The sequence below is a fragment of the Suricata suricatta genome, chromosome 6 (assembly GCF_006229205.1).
Source record: "Suricata suricatta isolate VVHF042 chromosome 6, meerkat_22Aug2017_6uvM2_HiC, whole genome shotgun sequence".
Classification (NCBI taxonomy): domain Eukaryota; kingdom Metazoa; phylum Chordata; class Mammalia; order Carnivora; family Herpestidae; genus Suricata; species Suricata suricatta.
In genome coordinates, this window is record NC_043705.1 from 113,298,809 (window position 1) to 113,320,142 (window position 21,334).

At 35.3% G+C, this 21,334-nt stretch overlaps 1 protein-coding gene across 1 annotated transcript in view; it reads left to right on the forward strand.

The window, feature by feature from the left end:
* HCN1 (hyperpolarization activated cyclic nucleotide gated potassium channel 1) overlaps positions 1–21,334 on the forward strand; it is a 400,352-nt gene that overhangs the window by 289,649 nt on the left and 89,369 nt on the right. Inside the window, exon 6 of the mRNA XM_029941265.1 lies at positions 3,403–3,621. Coding sequence (XP_029797125.1) covers positions 3,403–3,621 — 219 coding nt within the window. The remainder of the gene's footprint in view (positions 1–3,402; positions 3,622–21,334) is intronic.

The window sequence follows — 21,334 nt, forward strand, 5'->3', positions numbered from 1 at the left end:
TGCATAATATAATATGCAAATAATTTTCATTTCTTAAAATTGTATCTCATTTTTACGTGTGTGTGTGTGTGTGTGTGTGTGTGTGTGTGTACACATGGATGGATGGATGGATGGATGGATGGATGGATGCATGGATGGATGGATAGGGCAACAAGACCTTATTTTATAAGTAACAATGAACTTCACTTAAGAAACTTAACTGTTTCGGAATGCCTGGGTGGCTCAGTTGGTTCATCCACCTTCAGCTCAGGTCATGATCTTGTAGTCCGTGGGTTTGAACCACACATCAGGCTCTATGCTAACAGCACAGAACCTGGAGCTTCCTTCAGATTCTGTGTTTCCCTCTCTCTCTCTCTGTCCCTCTTCTGCTTATACTCTGTTCTCTCAAAAATAAATGAACATTAAAAACATTTTTTTAAAAAACTTAACTCTTTCAACCAAATGGGGCTGGTTACTTTTGTCAGTAGCCACGTGCAGTTCCAAAGTTTATGACGCTGGGTGTTTAAGCTTTATCACGCCCTATTTTTCCACGTTTGATTTTGGAAAACCCCATGAAAACATGAACAAAATGTATCTATGTATATTCAATATATCTTTAAATAACTTAAATTTTTCTGATAATTTAAAAGTTGATGTGACGAAGGCAGGAATGGCTTTGTGTGGATGTGGACATGACCTTGTAGTTGCACAGAGACCCACTTCCAGAAAGACCCTGCTCTTGTTATAAAGCTCCGCTGCTGCTGTCTTGATATCCTTGCAGAATTTATGTTCTGCAAACGAAGCTCACTGAGACAGTGGAGCATGACCATGACTGTGAGCACCGGAGCTGCAAGGGGCCACTCTGCATACACAGGTTCAGACCGGTAGGCACCGCGGGCAACACAGGAGCCAAGAAGTTGGCCTGACGGCAAGGTGCACATCTGCCGGCCTCCGCAGTCAGAGATGCTGTGTCCCCAGGTGGTCAAGCCTGACCTGAGCCAGCTTACCAGTGGTGGCAGCAGCCCCCAGAGCAACAGCAGTAAAAGCAGCTAAAGAGAAGGTAGGAGGAGTTCCCCCACTGCGGCGGGGACAGGAATCTTGGTGAGAGGACAGCTGCCCATCAGTCCCAGGATCCCATCCCTGCAGTCTCTACAGGCACATTAAATCTGTCTGAATCCCAAGACCATGCTTGTGGAACTCAGATGGCAAACTTTGTCAATAAATTATTACAAGGTTTAAGAGTACACATGGATGTTGCAAAAAAAACCACATCAGGGAGTTACTAGGATTCTTCACAGTTCACAATGTCCAGTTTTGAAAACTCCTGCAACATTGCAAAGCAAATACTCACTAGCCTAGAAATACAGATTAAATTTAAAGATCACCACATTTGATGGAAAATAACACTATTTTCATATGAAACTTTAAAAGAACTGATGATTAGCAAAGAAAGGAATTTTTGGTATAATTTTGTTTTATAATTGAAAATGAAGGAATAAGATACATAAACAGGCATTCTGGATTATATACGAATTATAAAACTTTTGGGTTCTTGCACAACCTCAGCGAGTTATAGGAAATGTCGGAGGTAATATTAAAATGCCAGTGCATACATTTACATTAAATTCAATACAAAGACAGTGTAGAGGATCTTTGTTGTGATGGAACTGAGATGTATCTTGACTGTGGTGAGGAATACACAAATTTATACATGCAATAAAATTGTATTAAACTAAGTACACACACAAACTGACACCTTAAATCAGTGAAATATGAATGAGATCAGTAGATTGTACCTATGTCGATTTCCTGGCTGTAACATTGTACATACTCTTCAGGATGTTACTATTTGGGATCAAAGATGAATGGGTTCTCTATTATTTCTTGAAATTTTCATGTTAATCTATAGTTATCTTAAAATAGAAAGTTTAATTAAAAATCACATTCATACATGAAACAAATTTGTATGGAGTTAAATCTTCATTGAAAAATTATTCTGTTAGAATCATCAGCTCCAGATGTACTAAAATATACGTTAAATCAGAAATTTATGCCAATGTTCTCACAATCTATAGAATATTCTAAATAACTCGAGTAATAGGTGCATCAAGAGAAAGATGTTTCTTAAAATTTCTCAGAAACTATCAGAAATTCTTTGTGATCTTGTTTTAGCCAAAACAAATGATGTCACTTACAATTTTATAATTGAAAATGAAATCGTAAATTGTATAAATTTTGATGATCTAAGAAATGGATTTGTAGAAAATTAAGCCAGAAAAATTATATGATCAATACATCACTATAATACAGTATTTCTCTTTATTTTATTTTATATAATTATGACACAAAAATACTATTTTTTGAAATTTATAAATTTATGTTGTTAATCATCTATCACTGTTACCATCATAGGTAATTAAATATTTTAAAAGAAATTTTATTATATATTATTATTTTTAACAACACTTTTTTTCATACATTTTGAACTAACGTACCCCAAATTTTCATTTTGCACTGGACCTCATAAATTATATAAGTCTGGCCAGGGACGTGATATGTATTGATCCAAATAGTCCTTTAAATTTTACCAAAGGGTAGATAAGATATATGGAATATCTTATTTTTGTAGAATAGAGTTTGGAATAAATTTTTGAAAGGATTCAGAAATTGCATTCAGTAACTGATCTCAGAAGTCAGTTTTTTTTTCCAGAGGGTTTGCCACGATATTATTTTGCTTATTTTATTTTATAAAAAGCCAACAAGAGTCATCCATCATCAATCCTGACATTAGAATTCCAATCTACATTACCCTGAAAGAGGACTTCAAGGAAGTCTTTCCATTTATCAGACCTGCAGTGCCAAATTATATTTGTTTATTTTTTCATTTAAGAAGTATAGAATTAAAGACTATGCAAATATATCCATTTGGATTTTAAATCTAAATATCATAGTTTTGATAAAAAATCTTATAGATAGGCCATCAACTTCATACTTACCTGCAGCATTTCTCAACTTGCAAATATGTTGCAAGAAAATGACCAGATTTCCCTGAAAGTTTGGAATGAGCCCTTCAGCATTCATTCTCAACATTTTTATATGGCAGTCACACTATTGTCCCCAAAGGAATTTTAACTTTAAAGACAAAAAAAAACTAAAATTGACTGGGGATGCATTTTTTAACAGTAGATTATTTGTTTCCTATTGGTAAGTAAGCTTTGGAAACATCCAGTCATTTGAGTAGTGATTATTAAAGAGAAGTGTCTGTGTAAATGTTCCATTACATGGATGTTTCTCTCCTGGGAAATAGGAGAGGCATTTCTCCAGACTCATTATTTGATGATGTTTTTGTGTACAGGTCATACTCACTTTTTATTCTGCTATCCTGATGACTCAGTCTGTTTTCTTTTTTCTCTTCTGTCCCAGAATGATTCGTGGGGAAAGCAGTATTCATATGCCCTCTTCAAAGCTATGAGTCACATGCTGTGTATCGGGTATGGAGCTCAGGCCCCAGTCAGCATGTCTGACCTCTGGATTACCATGCTAAGCATGATCGTTGGGGCCACCTGCTATGCCATGTTTGTCGGCCATGCCACAGCTTTAATCCAGTCTTTGGATTCCTCAAGGCGGCAATACCAAGAGAAGGTAATTTGCTTTATCACTACCATCTTCAGCCAGCTAGCTTGTAAATTGAATGAATAGTGTTCACAGTAACTAAACTATTACTCTATCACAAACATAATGAAATGAAATGTATAAAGCTGGAAAACACAGTCTGTTTTGATATTTTAAGCTTTCTTTAAGATGCTTGCTATAGTTTTTATTTGTTTCCAGTTTCTTTCTTGAATACTTTTTTATTCTGAATTTAAATTCATAGAAACAACAGTTTTATGTTTCAGAATGCACGAAGCTGATTTAAAGTATTATCATTGATCATGTTCTATCCTATTTCCATAGTTCAAATAATATAACGCCTTCTCTAGTGTATGTTAGAAAAGTATGTTAGCGGTTAAATGAACAGACAGCCATTGCACATGTGCCTCTGTGTTTCTCTGCATTATAATCATAATTTAGATTATAATCCATATGTTTAGCTAAACATATGTTGCTCTTATATCTAGATAAGTTACCATACCCTCTATTCTTAAAAATGCATATTAACAGCTGCTGTCGTGCATTCTTCTACACAATGTGTTAATTAAAATGATTGCAGCTCTAAACTTTTCCTAAGAGAGAGCAAAGTAAATATATGCAATGTTACATTCATTGAATTTTTTTTTAAATGCTGAATTAATTTGGCTGGGGCTAAACGTTGGATAATCTGAACAGTACTTATATATTTGACCAAATATCCTTAACTTTTTGACAGAGAAAGAAGAGTATTTCCTAACTGAAGGAAGATTTTATAATGTAGAAGTTTAGTTAAACATGACAGAGTACATAGTATATACACCTTGCCAAAGACCATTTTTGGAAGCAATGGTTAAAGTAGTTCTAGAAGACTTCTAGTGATTGATAACCAGGTTAGAGTTATAATTACTTACAAAATAGCCAAAGATTATTTCAGTTGTTGTTTTATTTACAGACATCTTCAGCACTATAATCACACGATAGGAGAAAAGGAACACAGATACTTTATTTCCCTTGAATGTAATTACACTGCCACCAACTATTGCAATGAGCAAGTTGGTATTTTGTTACTAAAGTAATGAAGAGATGAACCACCAAAACTGCTTCGAGGTTCATTTTAAAATAAAGCCTCCAATTAAATCAGAACAAAACAAAGCACATAGTAAGGGAGAGGAGACTTCATATGATAGTGACTTTGAAAATTGCATATTCAAAGGAATGTGGGCCAACTTTGTGGGGATTTAAGATAAGATTGCAACAAGGTATATGTTTTTATTATACTGTTTTTTTTCTCTTTCAGTTGATATTATTTTTTTAAAAAATGCTCTTTTCCCATCTCCTTTCTGTCTGCATCATTGGTACCTATTTTTCTTAAAAACAAATCTTCAGTTTCTGGTATTGCATCTGTTACCATTGTACTGCATATTAGGTGAATTCACTATTTTTATGTTTTTAGACCTGCTTTAAAGCTAGGAAACCCAATTTATTCAACTATGCAATCATACACATTTATAAGCAAAGATATTATGGTGCCTGCAATAATTCAAGTCATCAAGTTCTTGAAATTACAAGAGCTTAATAGAGGTCAAGAATACTGAGTAATCCTTTGTACTTTTCCGACATATGGAACAATCTAATCTGAAAGAGCTAATTACAAATATATTTGTGTGTGTGTGTGTGTGTGTATTTCCTTATTCTGAATGTTTCTAAAGTAGAGGTATATAATACCCTTTAAAAGTTTTCAAGGTTCACCAAAATTGTATCATATATTAAGGTTTAGTTACCTTTTTTTTGGCTCATTTGTATCCTATTGTATGGACATAATACATTTGTTTACCATTCATCACTTGATGAACATTTAAGTTGTTTCCCCTCTGGCTGTTTTGAGTAGAGCTGTGTTAAAATTTGATTACAAGTGTAATATGAGTCTTTGTTTTCGTTGCTTTTAGGCATGTACTTAGGAGTGGAATTGCTAGGTCAAATAATAATTCTATGTTTATCTTTTTTGAGAAACTGCTTTTTTTGTAGTTAATATTTGTCTTTCTGTGTACAAGAACCATCTGCCATGGATGACTGTAAAATTAATATTATTTTCACTGATGTTATTTTTCATCAAACATAATTTTATATTTTTGAGGTAAAAAAAGTGAGCTCCAATACACTCTATAGTAGTCATTGGTTCAACCCAACCAATCTGGCCCCAGAACTCATCCCTTGCCATTGTGTGTCGTGCCTCCATCACTCGCCATACAGTTTGGCTGCAGTGAAAGTACTGATCAAATCTAGTCTAGTGTACTACTGTGTGTCCTAGTCTACCGCAGGCTCTCCAACCCACTCTGTATGTTTGCAATCTCGGGGGCATTTAATTCTGCCTTCCTATGGAATATTTGTTCACGCTGGCTTTCCCAACCTGAAGCTGTTCTATCATCCTAAGCAGTAACATTGCATCCTCTGATTATGAGATCCTTATCTACATAATTTCCCAATGATAATAATCTGAATGGGCTGGAGTGTCATCATCATCATCACCATCGTCATCATCATCCTCATTATTTTCAGTCTTGACCAAGAAAATGTGGTGTAGCATTGCAGATTAATCTCGGACTTGAGTCACAATGTATGCTGCTGATTTCATGGGTCATCGTGTTTTGCATTCTGACATTTCACACAACTACATTTTCTTTTTCTGTCAGATATGGAGACTTTATAGCATGAGACAGGTGGCATTTGAAATGTGCCTCTCCTGATGCTCTGCTCTGGATTACTAGCAAGCTTCATTGTTTCTGTAACTGGGATATTGAGCAAGTTCAATTTCAGAAATAACCAAAAGCAATCATATTTTTTTGTCTCCAACTGTTTATTTCACAAGGGTCATTTTTTCTGAACAAATAAAATCCCTCCAACATCTTTTTGGGGCTAGAATCCAGGAATGAGAAAGGTAGACATACTTCCTAGGCTCTCTTCTGTCTACTGTCATAAGCCTATTAGGACCTACTATTTGTCATTAGGGAAAAGACACAAGGAGGGGGTAAAGGGAAGGGAAGAGGCAGTTTTTGTTGTTGTCATTGTTTTTAGTTTATTTATTTATTTTGAGAGAGAGAGAGAGAGAAAGAGAGAGAGAGAGAGAGAGCATGCAAGCAGGGGAGGGACAGAGGACACTGTGGAGCCCAATGCAGGGCTTGAACTCACCAACTGTGAGATCATGACCTGCGCCAAAACCAAGAGTTGGACGCTTAACCAAATAAGCCACACAGGCAACTTAAGAAGAGGCAGTTTTAACTCCTTGCTAGATGTGTTATACTAGTGTTTTTTGATGGGTATGGGAGTTGATTAAAGCTGACACGTTTTTATGAGATCCTTTGGGCTCTTCAAGTAACACCCACTAATCTCCCTCCTGCATTTTCTTAGTCCTGTGAAAGCTGATAGTTATCTCCAACCTCTTTCTGCTCTGGGCTCCTTGCTTTGCCAGGTGGTACTCCTGGACAGGACCCAAGATGTAAATCTGGCCCCCAGTATGGCTTACATCTGGTCCACAGAGAAGCACTCCAGCATCCCTCTCTTCCCCATCCCTCAGTGCTCTGCTGCCTCTACCACCAAAGCAATGAGGAGCCTGTGTCTAGCCTTCACCAATTCTTTGGCAGACCCTGTCCACAAGCTAATTCTGTGTTCTCATATGTGATTCAAATCCAAAGCCTAGGACTCCCAACTTTGTGATCTTATTTCAGAGATTCTTAAGTGGTTTTCTTGAAGTTGTCCCCCCCGCCCAGGTCAAGTGTTAGGAGGTAACCCTCCCTCCCCCCATCCCAAAGGGGGCTGAGAAAGGGACTCAGCAGAACAATCACTTTCTCTGAAGAAACCTTCTCACTAATCCCATCAGGAAATTCTCACTCTACCCTCTTGACATCTGGGGAGCTCTGATGGAATTGAGACCTCTTGCATTACCATTTACTTCTGTGAACCAGGATATGAGAAACTATTTTATACAGGCTGTTCGTAGTTAAGTTCTTGGGGGAGTCAAAAGATAGGTGCCGATTTTCAACTGTGCTGTGGAGTCACCACCCTCCCCGACAGTATTTCAAGGGTCAAGTGTGTATATAATTATTCCCTAGTCAACTAAGTTTGGAAATGTTGACTGAAAATGTATAATTTCTTTGGATAAATGTGTGTATGCCTTGAACACTTAATTTGTTATCACTACCCTTGGTGCCTCAGTTAAGCATCTAGCTCTTGATTTCACCTCAGGTCATGATCTCATGGATACATGAGTCCAAGACCCAATCTGGCTCCATGATGACAATCCTACTCGAACTGTGCTCTCACTCCCTCTCTCTCTCTCTCTCTCTCTCTCTCTCTCTCTCTTTCTCTTTCAGAATAAATAAACTAAACTACACTAAAATAATCGTATAATAAAATAAAATTAAAAATTAGATATTTGGAAAATATCTATATAGAAAAATTCCCTGAAGTATGCCTGGGTGGCTAAGTCAGTTAAGCATCTGACTTTGGCTCATGTCATGATCTCATGGTTCATGAGTTCAAGCCCTGTGTCAGGCTTGTGCTGACAACTCAGAGCCTGGAGCCTACTTAGAATTCTGTGTCTTCATCTCTCCCCTCCCCTCTCCCAACTTGTTCTCTCTCTCCCCGCCAAAATAAATAAACATTATATAAATAAATGAAAAAAACATTTAAAAATTAGAAAAACTCTCCGAAGTGATGAGTATTCATTTTTTTAAAACGAGCTTGGTAGTTACCCTGTTTTCTAGATAAGTCTGCAGCTCAGCTAGTCTTCAGGAGATGAAACTGCTTTTGATCATCCTGTGTCTTTATACTACTGCAACTTAGTTCTTAAACTTGGGCACCCCTGGGAAGCTCACTACTATTTTTAGACTTGTCACTTGCTTTCCTGTCACATAATTATAGTAATAGCATCTTTTAGGTGAACGGTTTTCCCTCTGTAATAAGCAAGAATTATAACATAATACACATCATGAATTTAGAATAAGAAAAACTTTCAACTACCTTGGTAGGCTTAATGTACATGAAAGATTTTTAATATAAAATTTTAATATAACCAGAGAATCATTTTAATTATAGGAGAAAATTATCACATTGAAATACCTTTATACACTGAATGGCTTCCTGAATCCAGGAAGCACAGTGTATAAATCCAAGACAGGTGCAGGAATGATTTGTTTACACAGACCATGCTTTCTAATGGTAGAGTCCAGACAGTGAGCCCAAGCTACTCCAAGCTTCAAATATTGATTATGTTATATAAATTTTTAAAAATTACATATTCTCAATTTAATAATGATAAGAAATTTAGAAGCTAAATTTATACCAAAGAACAATGATACAATTTTCTTTATCTCTGCATGTTATAGAGGCCTCATTAAAGGCCTTTTGGTCTAAGAAGGTATAGTTTAAAATAAGTAGTCTCTCACTCATAGAAGTGAGTTGTATGTAATTCTATATGCAACCATATTGAATTATACAATTTTATGTAGTCATACCAAAAACATAATATCCTAAATCTAGTCAGTCCAGGCAAATGTGTTTTTTTCTTGATTTTAATTCATAATCCATAAATTCCTATTTTTTTCTTCTAAATGGAAAACTATTATCAAGACAATCACATACATTTCTTAATCCATAGAAATCTTTTTCTTTTTTAGTCAATGTCATCTCCCAAATTTGTGTAAGCTAATGGTATGACCAAAGACAAAGTGCTAAGCACCAAGACCTGCTCTCATTCTCAATCCGCTCAAATTCCATTTGCAATAAAACAGATTTCATATCAGTTAAAGTTATTATGGTTAATATAGATATTTTCTTGGTAATATGCCTTTCAAAAAGAGTTTGAGTTAAAGGACAAATGATACCAAATCAACTTTTAAATTCTTACAGATCTCTCCATCACGACTTCATTTCTAGGCAACTAAATTTTTCTCAACAAGCTAAATGAGTCTGACCTGTTACATCCTTCACCCTACCCCTTTATGTATTTTTACCCCTTTCCCTATTTACGTGGGTTCTGCCCTTTTCTTGGGAGGGCTGTGACATCTTCTTTGATCATCTCAACCTATAGTAATTTGTTTATTGTATCTATTTTATCTGTCCAGGGGAGTATAAGCACCATGATGAGAACACTTATGTCTCAGCTTTTGTGTAGCTAGCCCTATACACAGAAACCTTGGTATTCTGATGCTGAGGTTACAACAGTACTCAGGAGGGACAGTGAGGATTTAGAATGTTTACTGGTCTGGCCTTTATTCTAACATAAATAGGAATAAGAGTTCACAATTTGAACTTTTCTGAACACTGTCACTTGAGTGTACATGAACACATCTTTTAAAATTTAATTGTGTTGTTTATTTACTTGTATATAAGTGTATTATAAAGATATTGCCTCCTGTTACAACACTTACTTGTTATGTAGTGTATGTATGTATTTAGCTTAAACACCAATGAAAACTTAATTTTCAATATACTTTCTCCTTTGGAATTCTGAGATTGATTTCTCTGTGAATAAAAGGTACATTATCAAAGTGTCTTTCATCAGGGTTGAAGCAATTTCTTTGTTTCTGGGTTTATCAGGAGTGTGTTCTCCTTTAGGACATGATGGAACCCATTGTCTCGAAAAGATGGATGGGTGAGTGTATCACTCCTGTCATACAATTCTGAGTCTTCCAAAAAAATAAAAGACTCTATAACCAGAGCAAAGAGGAAAATATTGGAGTAGCAACTATGATAATTTGTAGGTAATGCTGTTATTCAGTTAAAAAGAAAGGAAAAAGAGTTATATCCTGTTTTTCAACCTAGCTTCATTATTAAGAAATTTAGTCAGTTGAGCTGCTAATTTGGTTTACTGGTCTTGTGATCTATGATCGTATTTGTCTTCAGATAAGTGAAGAGAGTTTGAAGTTGTTATGTTTTTGACCTTGGAAAATCAAATTGACCCAATGCTTAAATATAAATAGCTGGATGGCTTCATTGGGAACATTCTTAGGGGGAAGATGTAGCTCTAAAATCCATGTGCCTTTAGCAAAATGTTTCACTTGCTTTTCTTCCTTCTTCATAGTCTTCCTTCCTTTACAAATGAGAATGCCATGAGCACAACTCCCACATGGTTCCTTAATTAGTCAGAAAGATTTCCGATGCTGCTATGCCATATACTTTTTGCTTCCCAGGAGCTGAATTTAATGTACTCTGGTATGTTAAAGTGAGAGTATTGCCAAATGTTCTCAGGCCAAGGAGCTCTTAAGACTGGGGAGATCTTCAAGATTTTCTCCCAGGAACACAGCAGCGAAGTCCCCTTGGGTTAGCTTCATGTGACCACTCGTGCTGCTAACAAATCAGGCTCCTGGCAGAATGATGATACTTTGTTTTCAGCAGAGAAAAATGTTTCACATTAACTAAGTACTATCATACAGATGGGAGCAAGTAAAGGGAGAAAGAGTTTGAAGCTGTTAATTCAACTAAGGTGGAAAATAGAAATTTGCCAATTGTAAATCTCTTATACCATTGATTTTCAACCAACCTTTATATTTTAATATATTCTACCAGGAGATATAGTATTTCTTTTCATTCAATGATACTTTCTATACCAATATTCTAGTTTTAGACTGAAATCTCCCTTACTTTACTGTAGGTATTCATGGTTCTACGACTGTACGAAGTGGCAAAAATAGGTCCTTAGCAATCCTTCATTTAATTCTTTGCAGTTTACATTTATCACATGTAGCTCATCTAACAGCTTGTAATGGCTCTAAAGTAGAGTTGCATTTTTCTTTTTTGATTGACCTACTGACTTAATTTTTCAGAAATGTTTGAATTTTCATTTGGATGTACTCCCCAAAGTTCTCTTTCAAGCATTTTGCAGTACTGTGTTTCTGTCCCTTATATATCATAAGACATAAGTACAGTATTAAGCATTTTCACAAGGCAGAAGCTTGGTTGCCAGGAATCCATTAATCTGACAAGAACCCACAATGGATAATAATTACTGATATGTAACTTGTATTTGCTTAGTCAGATCATGGGGATGCATTTAAAATAGACCTTAAGGAATGCAGGATCTCCTTGGCCTGAGGACATCTGACAACACTACCTTAGCATGTACGTTAAACTCAGCTCCTGGGAATCGACAGGCAGAGACGGGCACTTTGAGAGAAGCGCCCCAGTAAAAAGCCCTAATTTTGTGAAGATTTCTGGCAGACAGGGATAAAATCTAAAAAGGCCCAGAGGTGGGTATGTGTGGGAATATTGAATTGTCTAATTTGAATGAAGCAAAAACTACCTTGCTGGGGAAACTGTGAAGTAATATTGGGTTATAGTCCACAGTAATTTTGAATGCAGAAATGATGAAATCGTCCATTGGGAAAAGGATACCCACTGCAAAATTTTAGCAATGGTATGTAGTCACCTAAGCTGTCTTTTAGGAATGTAAATCAGCTGTGCGTGAGATGTCATGAACTCTTAATCTAGACTGTAAGGTTCCAAGATCAAGTAGATCATTACATAAATGCTTACCGGTAGATTAACACAGCATATTAAACAGAAACAGGAATTCCAGCCTTATAAGTAAATAGGAACACTCTAGTTAATAAAAGCATTGTAAATGACATTCTTTGTATAAGGAATTATAATACAAATAGTCTCTAGTGATAAGATGTTATATGAGTCAGGCCCCAAATAATCTATTCTTTTTAATCTGTTCAGTGCATATTTATGAAATGGTGACTATGTGTCAGGTCTGGTAATAGAGGCTAGACATACAATGTGAGCAAATTAATATGGTACTTTCCCTCATCGAGCTTCTTCTAGTACAGTCAGTGGGAGAGGGAGGGGCATGACACCCAACAAGATTCGAAGAAAGCAGTGAACTCTTATAAAAATTTTAAAGTACTATGAAGGGAGATGTAAAGACACAATAAGGGATTTTAAGAATTTGACATGATTCATATGGTATGTAGTGGGGGTGGGGAGAAGTAAAAAGGATTTACAAAGAAACCTGAAAAATGAGTAGAAGGGAGATAGTGAAGTGAATGGCATGGGAGAAAGCACAGAGGTGCAGACAAGTTTGCCATGATTCAAGAGCACACAGGAAAGTGTGATTAGAGCAGAGAAAAGTGAAATGGCTCTAGATGAGACTGAAGAGATTAACATGTGTCAGGTTGGGAGGACCACACTGGCCTACTTACCATGTTGTACTGTGGCCAAACCGCTGAGTCTAGTAAGAATTTGAAGCAGAGGAGTAGTGTGATTAGATTTGAAATTTTTAAGAGTCTCTTGAGGCAGCATATAGATGGGTCTTGGTTTTTTTTATCCATTCTGTCAATGCTATGCCTTTTGATTGGAGCGTTTAGTCCATTTACATTCAAAGTAATCATTAATAGGTATTTATTATCATTTTATTACTTGTTTTGTGGTTGTTTCTGAAGATTTTCTCTGATCCTTCTTTGTCTTTCTCTTTTTTATGGTTTTCTGGTTTTCTTTTGAATGCCACATCTTCTTCATTCTCTATCATTGAACACTTGGGCTGCTTCCATAATTTGGCTATCGAAAATAATGCTGCCGTATACATCAGAGTGCATATATCCACTTGAATTAGTGTTTTCATATTTTTGGGTAATACCTAGTAGTGAAATTACTGGACCATAGAGTAATTCTATTTTTAATTATTTGAGGAACCTCCATTTTATTTTCCAAAGTTATTGCACCGGTTGCGTTCCCACCAACAGTGCATAAGAACTCATGAATTTTGAACTTAGTGTATTGTGTGAATTTCAAATACAATTTAAATACTTCCACTGTACAAAGGAATCAAGTCTAAATCACTGTGATGCAAAATATTTTCAACTTTTTCTACCTATCCCAATATTTTACATAAAGGGCACAAACATATATTCAGATGATAATATAAGAGAGATTATTATACTTCACATTTACTGCTTCAGCTTTGCCAAATAAACTTATCTTAGAATAGTATATTCAATTTAAAAGATTTCTGGCTGTCCTCCTACTTCACCAAGTTATTATTTAAACTAATGAGCTAAAATTTTGGAAGTTATTTAAGCAATTGGGGAAAGGCCACTGTTAAAATACTTAGCATTAGCATATTTAATGAAAAATAATCTTCAGCTTCAGTATTGCAGTTTTATTAAGCAGTGTGCAGACAAGATTCAAGATGTCTACTAACTGACACAAATAGATTATTTCCACTTTTTCCTCAGTGAGAACAGATTGCTAGTAATCATGACTCTCTGAATTAAGTTCCACCCTTGAATTTAGTGGAATAGCAATACATTAGAAACAGATGCAGAGCTGCTAAAGGTAGGTGCATGGAGGGGAAAGAGAGAAATGAATTTACAGCAGAGCAAGAACAGGAAAATGATTGAAAACCACATTTCACAGCTAAAAAGCCTGTCCGATGGCACAGTGTAGCATAGGACCATGCTTTGCCTGCACTGGTAGCTTTCAACCAACTGGTTTAGGCCAGGCTCTGGTACTCCCATCCTGCATCTGGGCCCCAACAAATTTGATCAGTTTATAAAATGTATTTTTACTATGCTGTTTGTTCCCTCTGTTTTGGTGGCACATGGCAGGAAGATTATAAATCTGAGCTGGTCCTACAGACATGAGAACTTTGGCTTACACATACTTTAAAAGATGAGGAGGCTCTGACTCATATCATGGTAATGGCCAGAAAATAATGAACTGCTCATACTTCCTACAAGACCAGTGAACATTCTCAAACAGCTACATGGGGATCAAGTAGATGATAATTGTGGAGTTTGCTTTCCCAGTTTACCCAAACTTACTGTTTTTTAAATTGCATTCACCATTTAATTTCTCCAGATTTTTTATCCAAAATTTTTACTAGTTAAAAACAAACACAAAAATTCTAAAACAACAACAACAAAAACAACAACACAAATTTATCTTTAAAAAGGTGGTAAACATTACTCAAAATATCAGGAATTTTTACAACTGATTTGAGGAATGTTTCTTCTGAAATACGTTGAAATGCTTTTAAAGGGTAAAGGGATAAAAGTCTTAATTGTCTGGAAGTTTTCTTTATTGGAACACTGTTCCCTGATTGGATGACTCATTCTTCCTGGCTTCTTGGCAATGGTATAGGCTCCTAGTCATGCAAGCTACAGGAAGTTGTGCGTTGGAGAAATCATACAATTTTAAAAATTACATTTACAGATCAATTCTTTTTTTTAAAAAATGATTCAAACGATAGATTCTAACTTCAATAAATTAACAAGGTCTTTTTTATGGAATCACAGTAATAATACCTTTAATTGCAATCTGAAACATCTAGTTTTATAGAGAATGCAATATCACCACATTTTATAGAAATATCATAAAATATCCCATTTTCCGTCTCAGTTTTAGATCTTAATAACTGGAGAGCACTTAAGGGGAAGAGCACTGGGTGTTGTATGGAAAACAATTTGACAATAAAATATTATGGAAAAAAAATAACTGGAGCCTAAATCTATGCAATTTTAAAGAATCATAACAAAGAAAATAATCAGTATTCTGAGAATAAGTGTGCATAGGGGCTCATGTATATTAGAATATATCTCTAGGAACATATCTGTGGTTTTTAAATGACTCGATTATCATCCAGATAGCTAATGCTATATAGACAACATTAGCATAAATATTTCCTTTGCTCAAAAGATATTAGGTTACAATTTGTGATGTTATTGGTACTGGAAAGAAGGAAGATTTTTTTGTTTAGGTATCCTTATTATGATTTCATTCTCAATTAATTCACATGGTAGAGATAAGAAACCTGTAATCCAGAGAGATCAATATATTCTATATTCCCACATCTAGCTAGCAAACTGGCAATAATACAAGGCAGCATTCTTATTTTCTAACCCAGTGTGCTTTAGAGAGATGCATGAGGAGTTAAAGAGGATAAAATTATCAGAAGTATTTTACAGGACAGCCTTTGCGTTTTTCTTCCAACCTCCAAACACAGACTATAGCATCCAAAGACCCTGTTCTCTGCTAAAATTGTTATGAAGATTGTTGCATGTGTATAAACAATATTTTTGAAAAGAAAAAGCAATGATGTTCAAGTCAAAGCAGATTAATTGCATTTTTCCTTGGTTGAGCCTGTGTGTATTTGGTAAGCGAGAGTATTAGTGGGCATTGTATCCAGATATAAATACATTTTCACTAAAAAATGATTTTGCCAGTGCTGTTTATATGCTTTCAGCTTTATAAACAGTGCATTTACACTTTAGAAAATCAATTTCCATGATTTTTATTGACAATGAAATAGTATCCCACGGATTTCTTATTGTTGTACAGTTTTTCTTTGACTATATTGAATATAACATACACACCATTCAGATGCCTGAGGGTTGTTAATATCCCATTACATTCATCAATCAGGTTTGTACACGAACCTTTTCATTTATCTGAAAGGAAATGTGCTGGCACAGCAAGCAAGTTTATAGAACCCCTAGTAGGGCAAAGAGATCTGAAGGGAAACAAGAGGGCAGAATGTATAAAGCATTCATCATTAGCATCTGCTAACAAACTTGTAGAGCATTCCTTTTTTAAATATAGTTGTTGGAGAAGCTGTAGCATAGATGCCTTATAAACTCTATCTCACAAGCAAGACACAGGACATTTAACTTTTTCAGAATGTAGATAAGTCTGTTAGTGCCAGGCATTTTTTAAATGTTTTTTATTCATTTTTAAGACACAGAGAGACAGTGTGAGCAGTGGAGGGTCTGAGAGAGAGGGAGACACAGAATCTGAAGCACGCTCCAGGCTCTGAGCTAGCTGTCAGCACAGAGCCTGACGTGGGGCTCGAATCCATGACCTGAGCTGAAGCCAGACACTCAACTGACTGAGCCACCCAGGCGCCCCTCCATGGGTTTTGCTAACCCCTTTGTACATGTTTCTCAGATGTCATATAAGTTCAGTTATTTTCGGAAGTAGATACTTCTTTAGTTAGCATTTTATTCCTTTGCATTTTAATATTAAAATGTTGCTGGAAAATATTAAATATTTTTGGCATTAGCCTTAAATAACCCAGTATTTTAAATGAGTGAAAGTTAACTTATTTTTTAAAAAGTTAACTTATTAAAAAAGTTTTCTGATTTTCTCGTGTAATTTGAAAACGAGTTATAGATATTGAAATTATGTACTCATATTTTAAAGCATTATTTTTTAAGAAAATTAGTACAAAATGTTGCAATAATTTACAAGAAGAGGTGGTGGCATTAAACATACAAAAGGTAGGGGTGCCTGGGTGGCTCCGTCTGTCAAGCATCTGACCCCAGTTCAGGTCATAATCTCATGGTTTGGGAGTCCTACCCCCGCATAGAGCTCTGTGCTGACAACTCAGAGCCTGGAGTCTGTTTCGGATTCTCTCTCTCTCTCTCTCTCTCTCTCTCTCTCTCTCTTTCAAAAATAAACATTAAAAAAATTTTTTAAACATACAAAATGTATAATAGCACAGTAGTCTGTAACAAGCATAGTATTTGAGTGATAATGTTTGTTCTGATATTTGCATAATGATAGGAAGAGCTCTATAGGATCTACTCTTTTCTGTAGAAACTTACCTGACATTCTCATATCAATGCGAGTTAGGAACATTCCTCTGAGATTTTCAGGAAAATATTAAATTATCAAAACCACCAGGTTTCATGTAGAATATACCTTATTAATAGGCTTACGTTCTTCATTTCTGCACCTGCTAACCTTATACTTAATATTAATATTCTTATATAAGTTACTGTTAAGGAATCATGTAAGGAACCTAGCTTTGTTCCCTTGAAAAGAGCTTTGCAATATTATAACAAGTCTCCTCTAATGGAAAACACGGTATGATTCAGAGTAGCTGAAGATAGCTGCTAATAATTACTATGCTCACAGCACACTTATCTTGACTGTGCCATTTTCTCTAGAAAAGGAAATAACATTTAATATTTTCTAGTTTTACAAAGAGTAAGGGAATTAACTTCACTTTGAACAAGCAACAGAATGTCTTAATTGCTTATTCCTAAGAGGTTTCCTGTGTTATTTAAGTAACAAAAAGATTTTCTTAAGATCCTCTGACACTAAAATATAATACTACTGTATCTGTGGTACATAAAGGAGCTTCAGGTTTAGCAAGGGCACACAACGTACAAGAAATTCGTAGGCGTCTTATCAGTCATCAGGGTCATGACATCTTAGGCTCTTCATTTCTCTTACTGCTGTGGTAAAATATATTAACACCAAACTTATAACTTTAACCATATTTTTCTGCACTCATGTTATAAACGTGTTTAGTAACCCAGAACTCAGCAATTTAGAACATTACTGTCCCCACAGGGTCATCCCCGATATTACTTCAGTTCTTCCAGAGTCTTCATAGTATGTGCTAGATATCCATTAACATATATAGAAAACAACGAATTGGCACATTTTAACTTACTCTTTTGAGCTCTTGCTTTTTCTCTAAATAATATATCTTAAATACATTTTTATGTTTGTCATTGTTTAAAATATGATTTTAGGGGTGCCTGGATGGCTCAGCAGATTAAGTGTCCAAATCTGGATTTCGGGCTAGGTCATGATTTCGTGGTTCATGAGATTGAGCCCCACATCGGGCTCTGTGCTGACAGTATGGAGTTTGCTTAGGATTCTCTTTTTCCCTCTCTCTCTCTGCCCTTCCCCTGCTCACATGCTCGCTCGCTCTCTCTCTCTCTCTCTCTCTCTCTCTAAATAAACTTAAAAGTTAAAAAATTTGATTTTACTGTCCTGAGAACACTCAATATGAGATCTACCCTCAACGAATTTTTAAGTATAACAAAATATTATTCATGACTATGGGGACAATGCTGTGCAGCAGACCTCCAGAGCTTATTCATCTTGCTTAACTGAAACTTTTGCCTGTTGATGAGTAACTCCCCTTTTCCTCCTCCCTCCAGCCCCTGCAACCACCATTCTCTTCTTTGGTCCTAAGAATTTGACTATTTTAGAGATCCCAAACAGTATCTGTCACTCTGTGACTGGTTATTTAACTTAGTGTAGTGTCCTACAGGTTCATCCATGTCCTTGCATATTACGGAATTACCTTCTTTTTAAAAACTGAATAGTATTTCATTGTACGTGTATTCCACATTATTTTGTAATCCTGTTGATGGGCATATATACTGTTTTCACATCTTGGCTACTGTGAAGAGTGCTGCATTAACATGGAGGTCCTAAAATTTCATTGAGATCTTGATTTTAATTCTTTTGGCTAAGTACCAGAAGTGGAATTGCTGGGTCATATGGTATTTATGTTTTTAATTTTTTGACAAACGTCCCTAATGTTTATCATACTGGTTGCACCATATTGCATGTCCACTAACAAGGTGCAAGTGTTCTTGTCTATCCACCTCTTCACCTGTCTTTTGTTTTGGTTTTTGGGTTTTAAGACTAGTAATACTGACAGATGTGAGGTGCTATCTCTTTGCTGTTTTGATTTGCATTTCCCTGGTGATTAACGACATTGAACATTTTCTCTTTTACCTATAAGCCTTTGTATTTCTTCTTTGGAGAGATGCCTATTCAAGTCCTCAGCCTTTTTGAAAAATATATTAGTTTTTGCATGTATGTGGTTTTGGTTTTTAGTTTTTGCTGATGAATTTCCGGAGTTCCTTGTGAGCCTATCTCACTGTTTTTATTTATTATTATTGTAGTATGCAACTATTACCACTATCCATTTCCAGAACTTTCCATCATCACAAACAGAATCTCAGTACTGATTAAAAACTAACTTCCAGTCTTTCTATTTGTTTTTAGTATTAAATTTGAGATGCAGTTATAAGTGCCATCAAGTGGTGGTTGAAAAACATTAACAGATATTTTAATAAGGAAATAAAGGCTAAGGTTGTGTTCTGTAGTGCCTCAAGTCCCCTTCCGTCATCCCTAAGCCCTTGTTTATGCTCTCCATGGGAATATTTGTTAGTCTAAGCCTTCCTCATAGATACATATAAATTGATAATAATCATGATTTTTTACTTATACCTTTTCTTTAACAAGGCAAAGAAAAATATAGGAACTTTTGTAAGACATCCATGGCAATCAAGATATACCTTATTCCAGGGCGCCTGGGTGACTCAATCAGTTAAGTGTCCAACTTTGGCTCAGGTCATGACCTTACGGTTCATGGGTTCGAGCCCTGCATCAGGTTCTGTGCTGACAGTTCAGAGCCTGGAGCCTGTTTCGGATTCTATGTCTCTCTCTTTCTCTCTGCCCCTCCCTTGTTTGGACTCTCCCTCTCTCTCTCAAAAATAAATAAACATTTAAAATTTAAAAAAAAAGGTAAACCCTACTGCTTTTGATTAATTATAAAGATAAAAGTTTATTTTTGTTATGGTATCATTTCAGATTTTACACAAATTATTCCCTTTTATTTCCAAACCAAAAGGTGGGACTATTTTGATTAATTCATCACTGACTGTTTTCTCATAGGTTGTTTGAAATTAATTGTAAGCATGAAACAAAAATCTTACTTTTATCTGTTTTGAACAGTTGTTTGTCATCACTTATGGTAAAGAGTGAGTCCACTTGAGGTACAGGGGCTATAGTTAAGTTTAACTTCATTTCAGATGATCAACATCATACATAAAATACTACTGTTTCAAACTTAAACTTCTTTTTCTCAGCCATTTTCATGCTCTCACAATATGTTTGACTACATTGAACGTTTCTTTAAGGCCAGAAAGGGTGATTTTATATTCTTTTAAATTCATAGATCACCAAATAAATATGACTTTTGGTACATAATTATCACTTAGCATATTTCTTAAGTGAAGTGAATAAAAATTAAATGATATCTACATAATTTGTCTTTGGCCATCAAGATTATGAATTTGGTATCCCTTTTCTCTCTTAACCTTATTCAAAATTCATTTATCCCTTTTCAAGCAAGACTCTTAAAAGCTGAAACCAATTATTGCCTATTATTATCCCTGTTGTATTATATTTTTCTTATTTTATATGTGTAATAATTTTTTACTTACATTTTAATAAAAATTACATGAAGGAAAGAGATAGACATTTTACTATTCAAATGAAGAGTTTATTCTTGAAAAATTAACTTCAAAGCATTGACCTAGAATATTTAAGCAGTATTTTCTAAGTTGGTTCAATAAATTTAACTTGTATTTGGATATAAGTCCAAATTATAACATAAAATATTTTAATGTGGTTTCAAACATAAAATCTAAAATAACTATATTTTATTTTCAGAAAAAAGTATACTCAGATACACAGTTCAGATACTATGTTAAGTGACTATTTTCATAAGTAATGTTGCAGATTAAGATAAACATATCATAGAAAAGTACACACACACAAAAAAAACAAATGCCAGTGACCCATCATTGTAAAATTAATCACTGGATGGATGGATGGATAGATGGATGGACAAATGGACATCAATTACATAGCCCATCAAAAAGGAAGATTCTTAAGCCCCCAATGAAGGCTGAAGAACATGTTCTGATGTTGCCTGGATCCAGTCTTGTCTTCAAACTCAAGAGGAAACACATCGTGTTGCTCCAAAATGGAACAATTCTCCATTTCTAGGAACATTTTCTTAATGTCTCTTTATGTCATGTTATTAAGGAAATTGGTTTTCTAGCTTATTAACTATTATGGTTAACAGGGTTGTCTTAGTCTGTTTGGGCTGCTATGACAAAATGCCGTA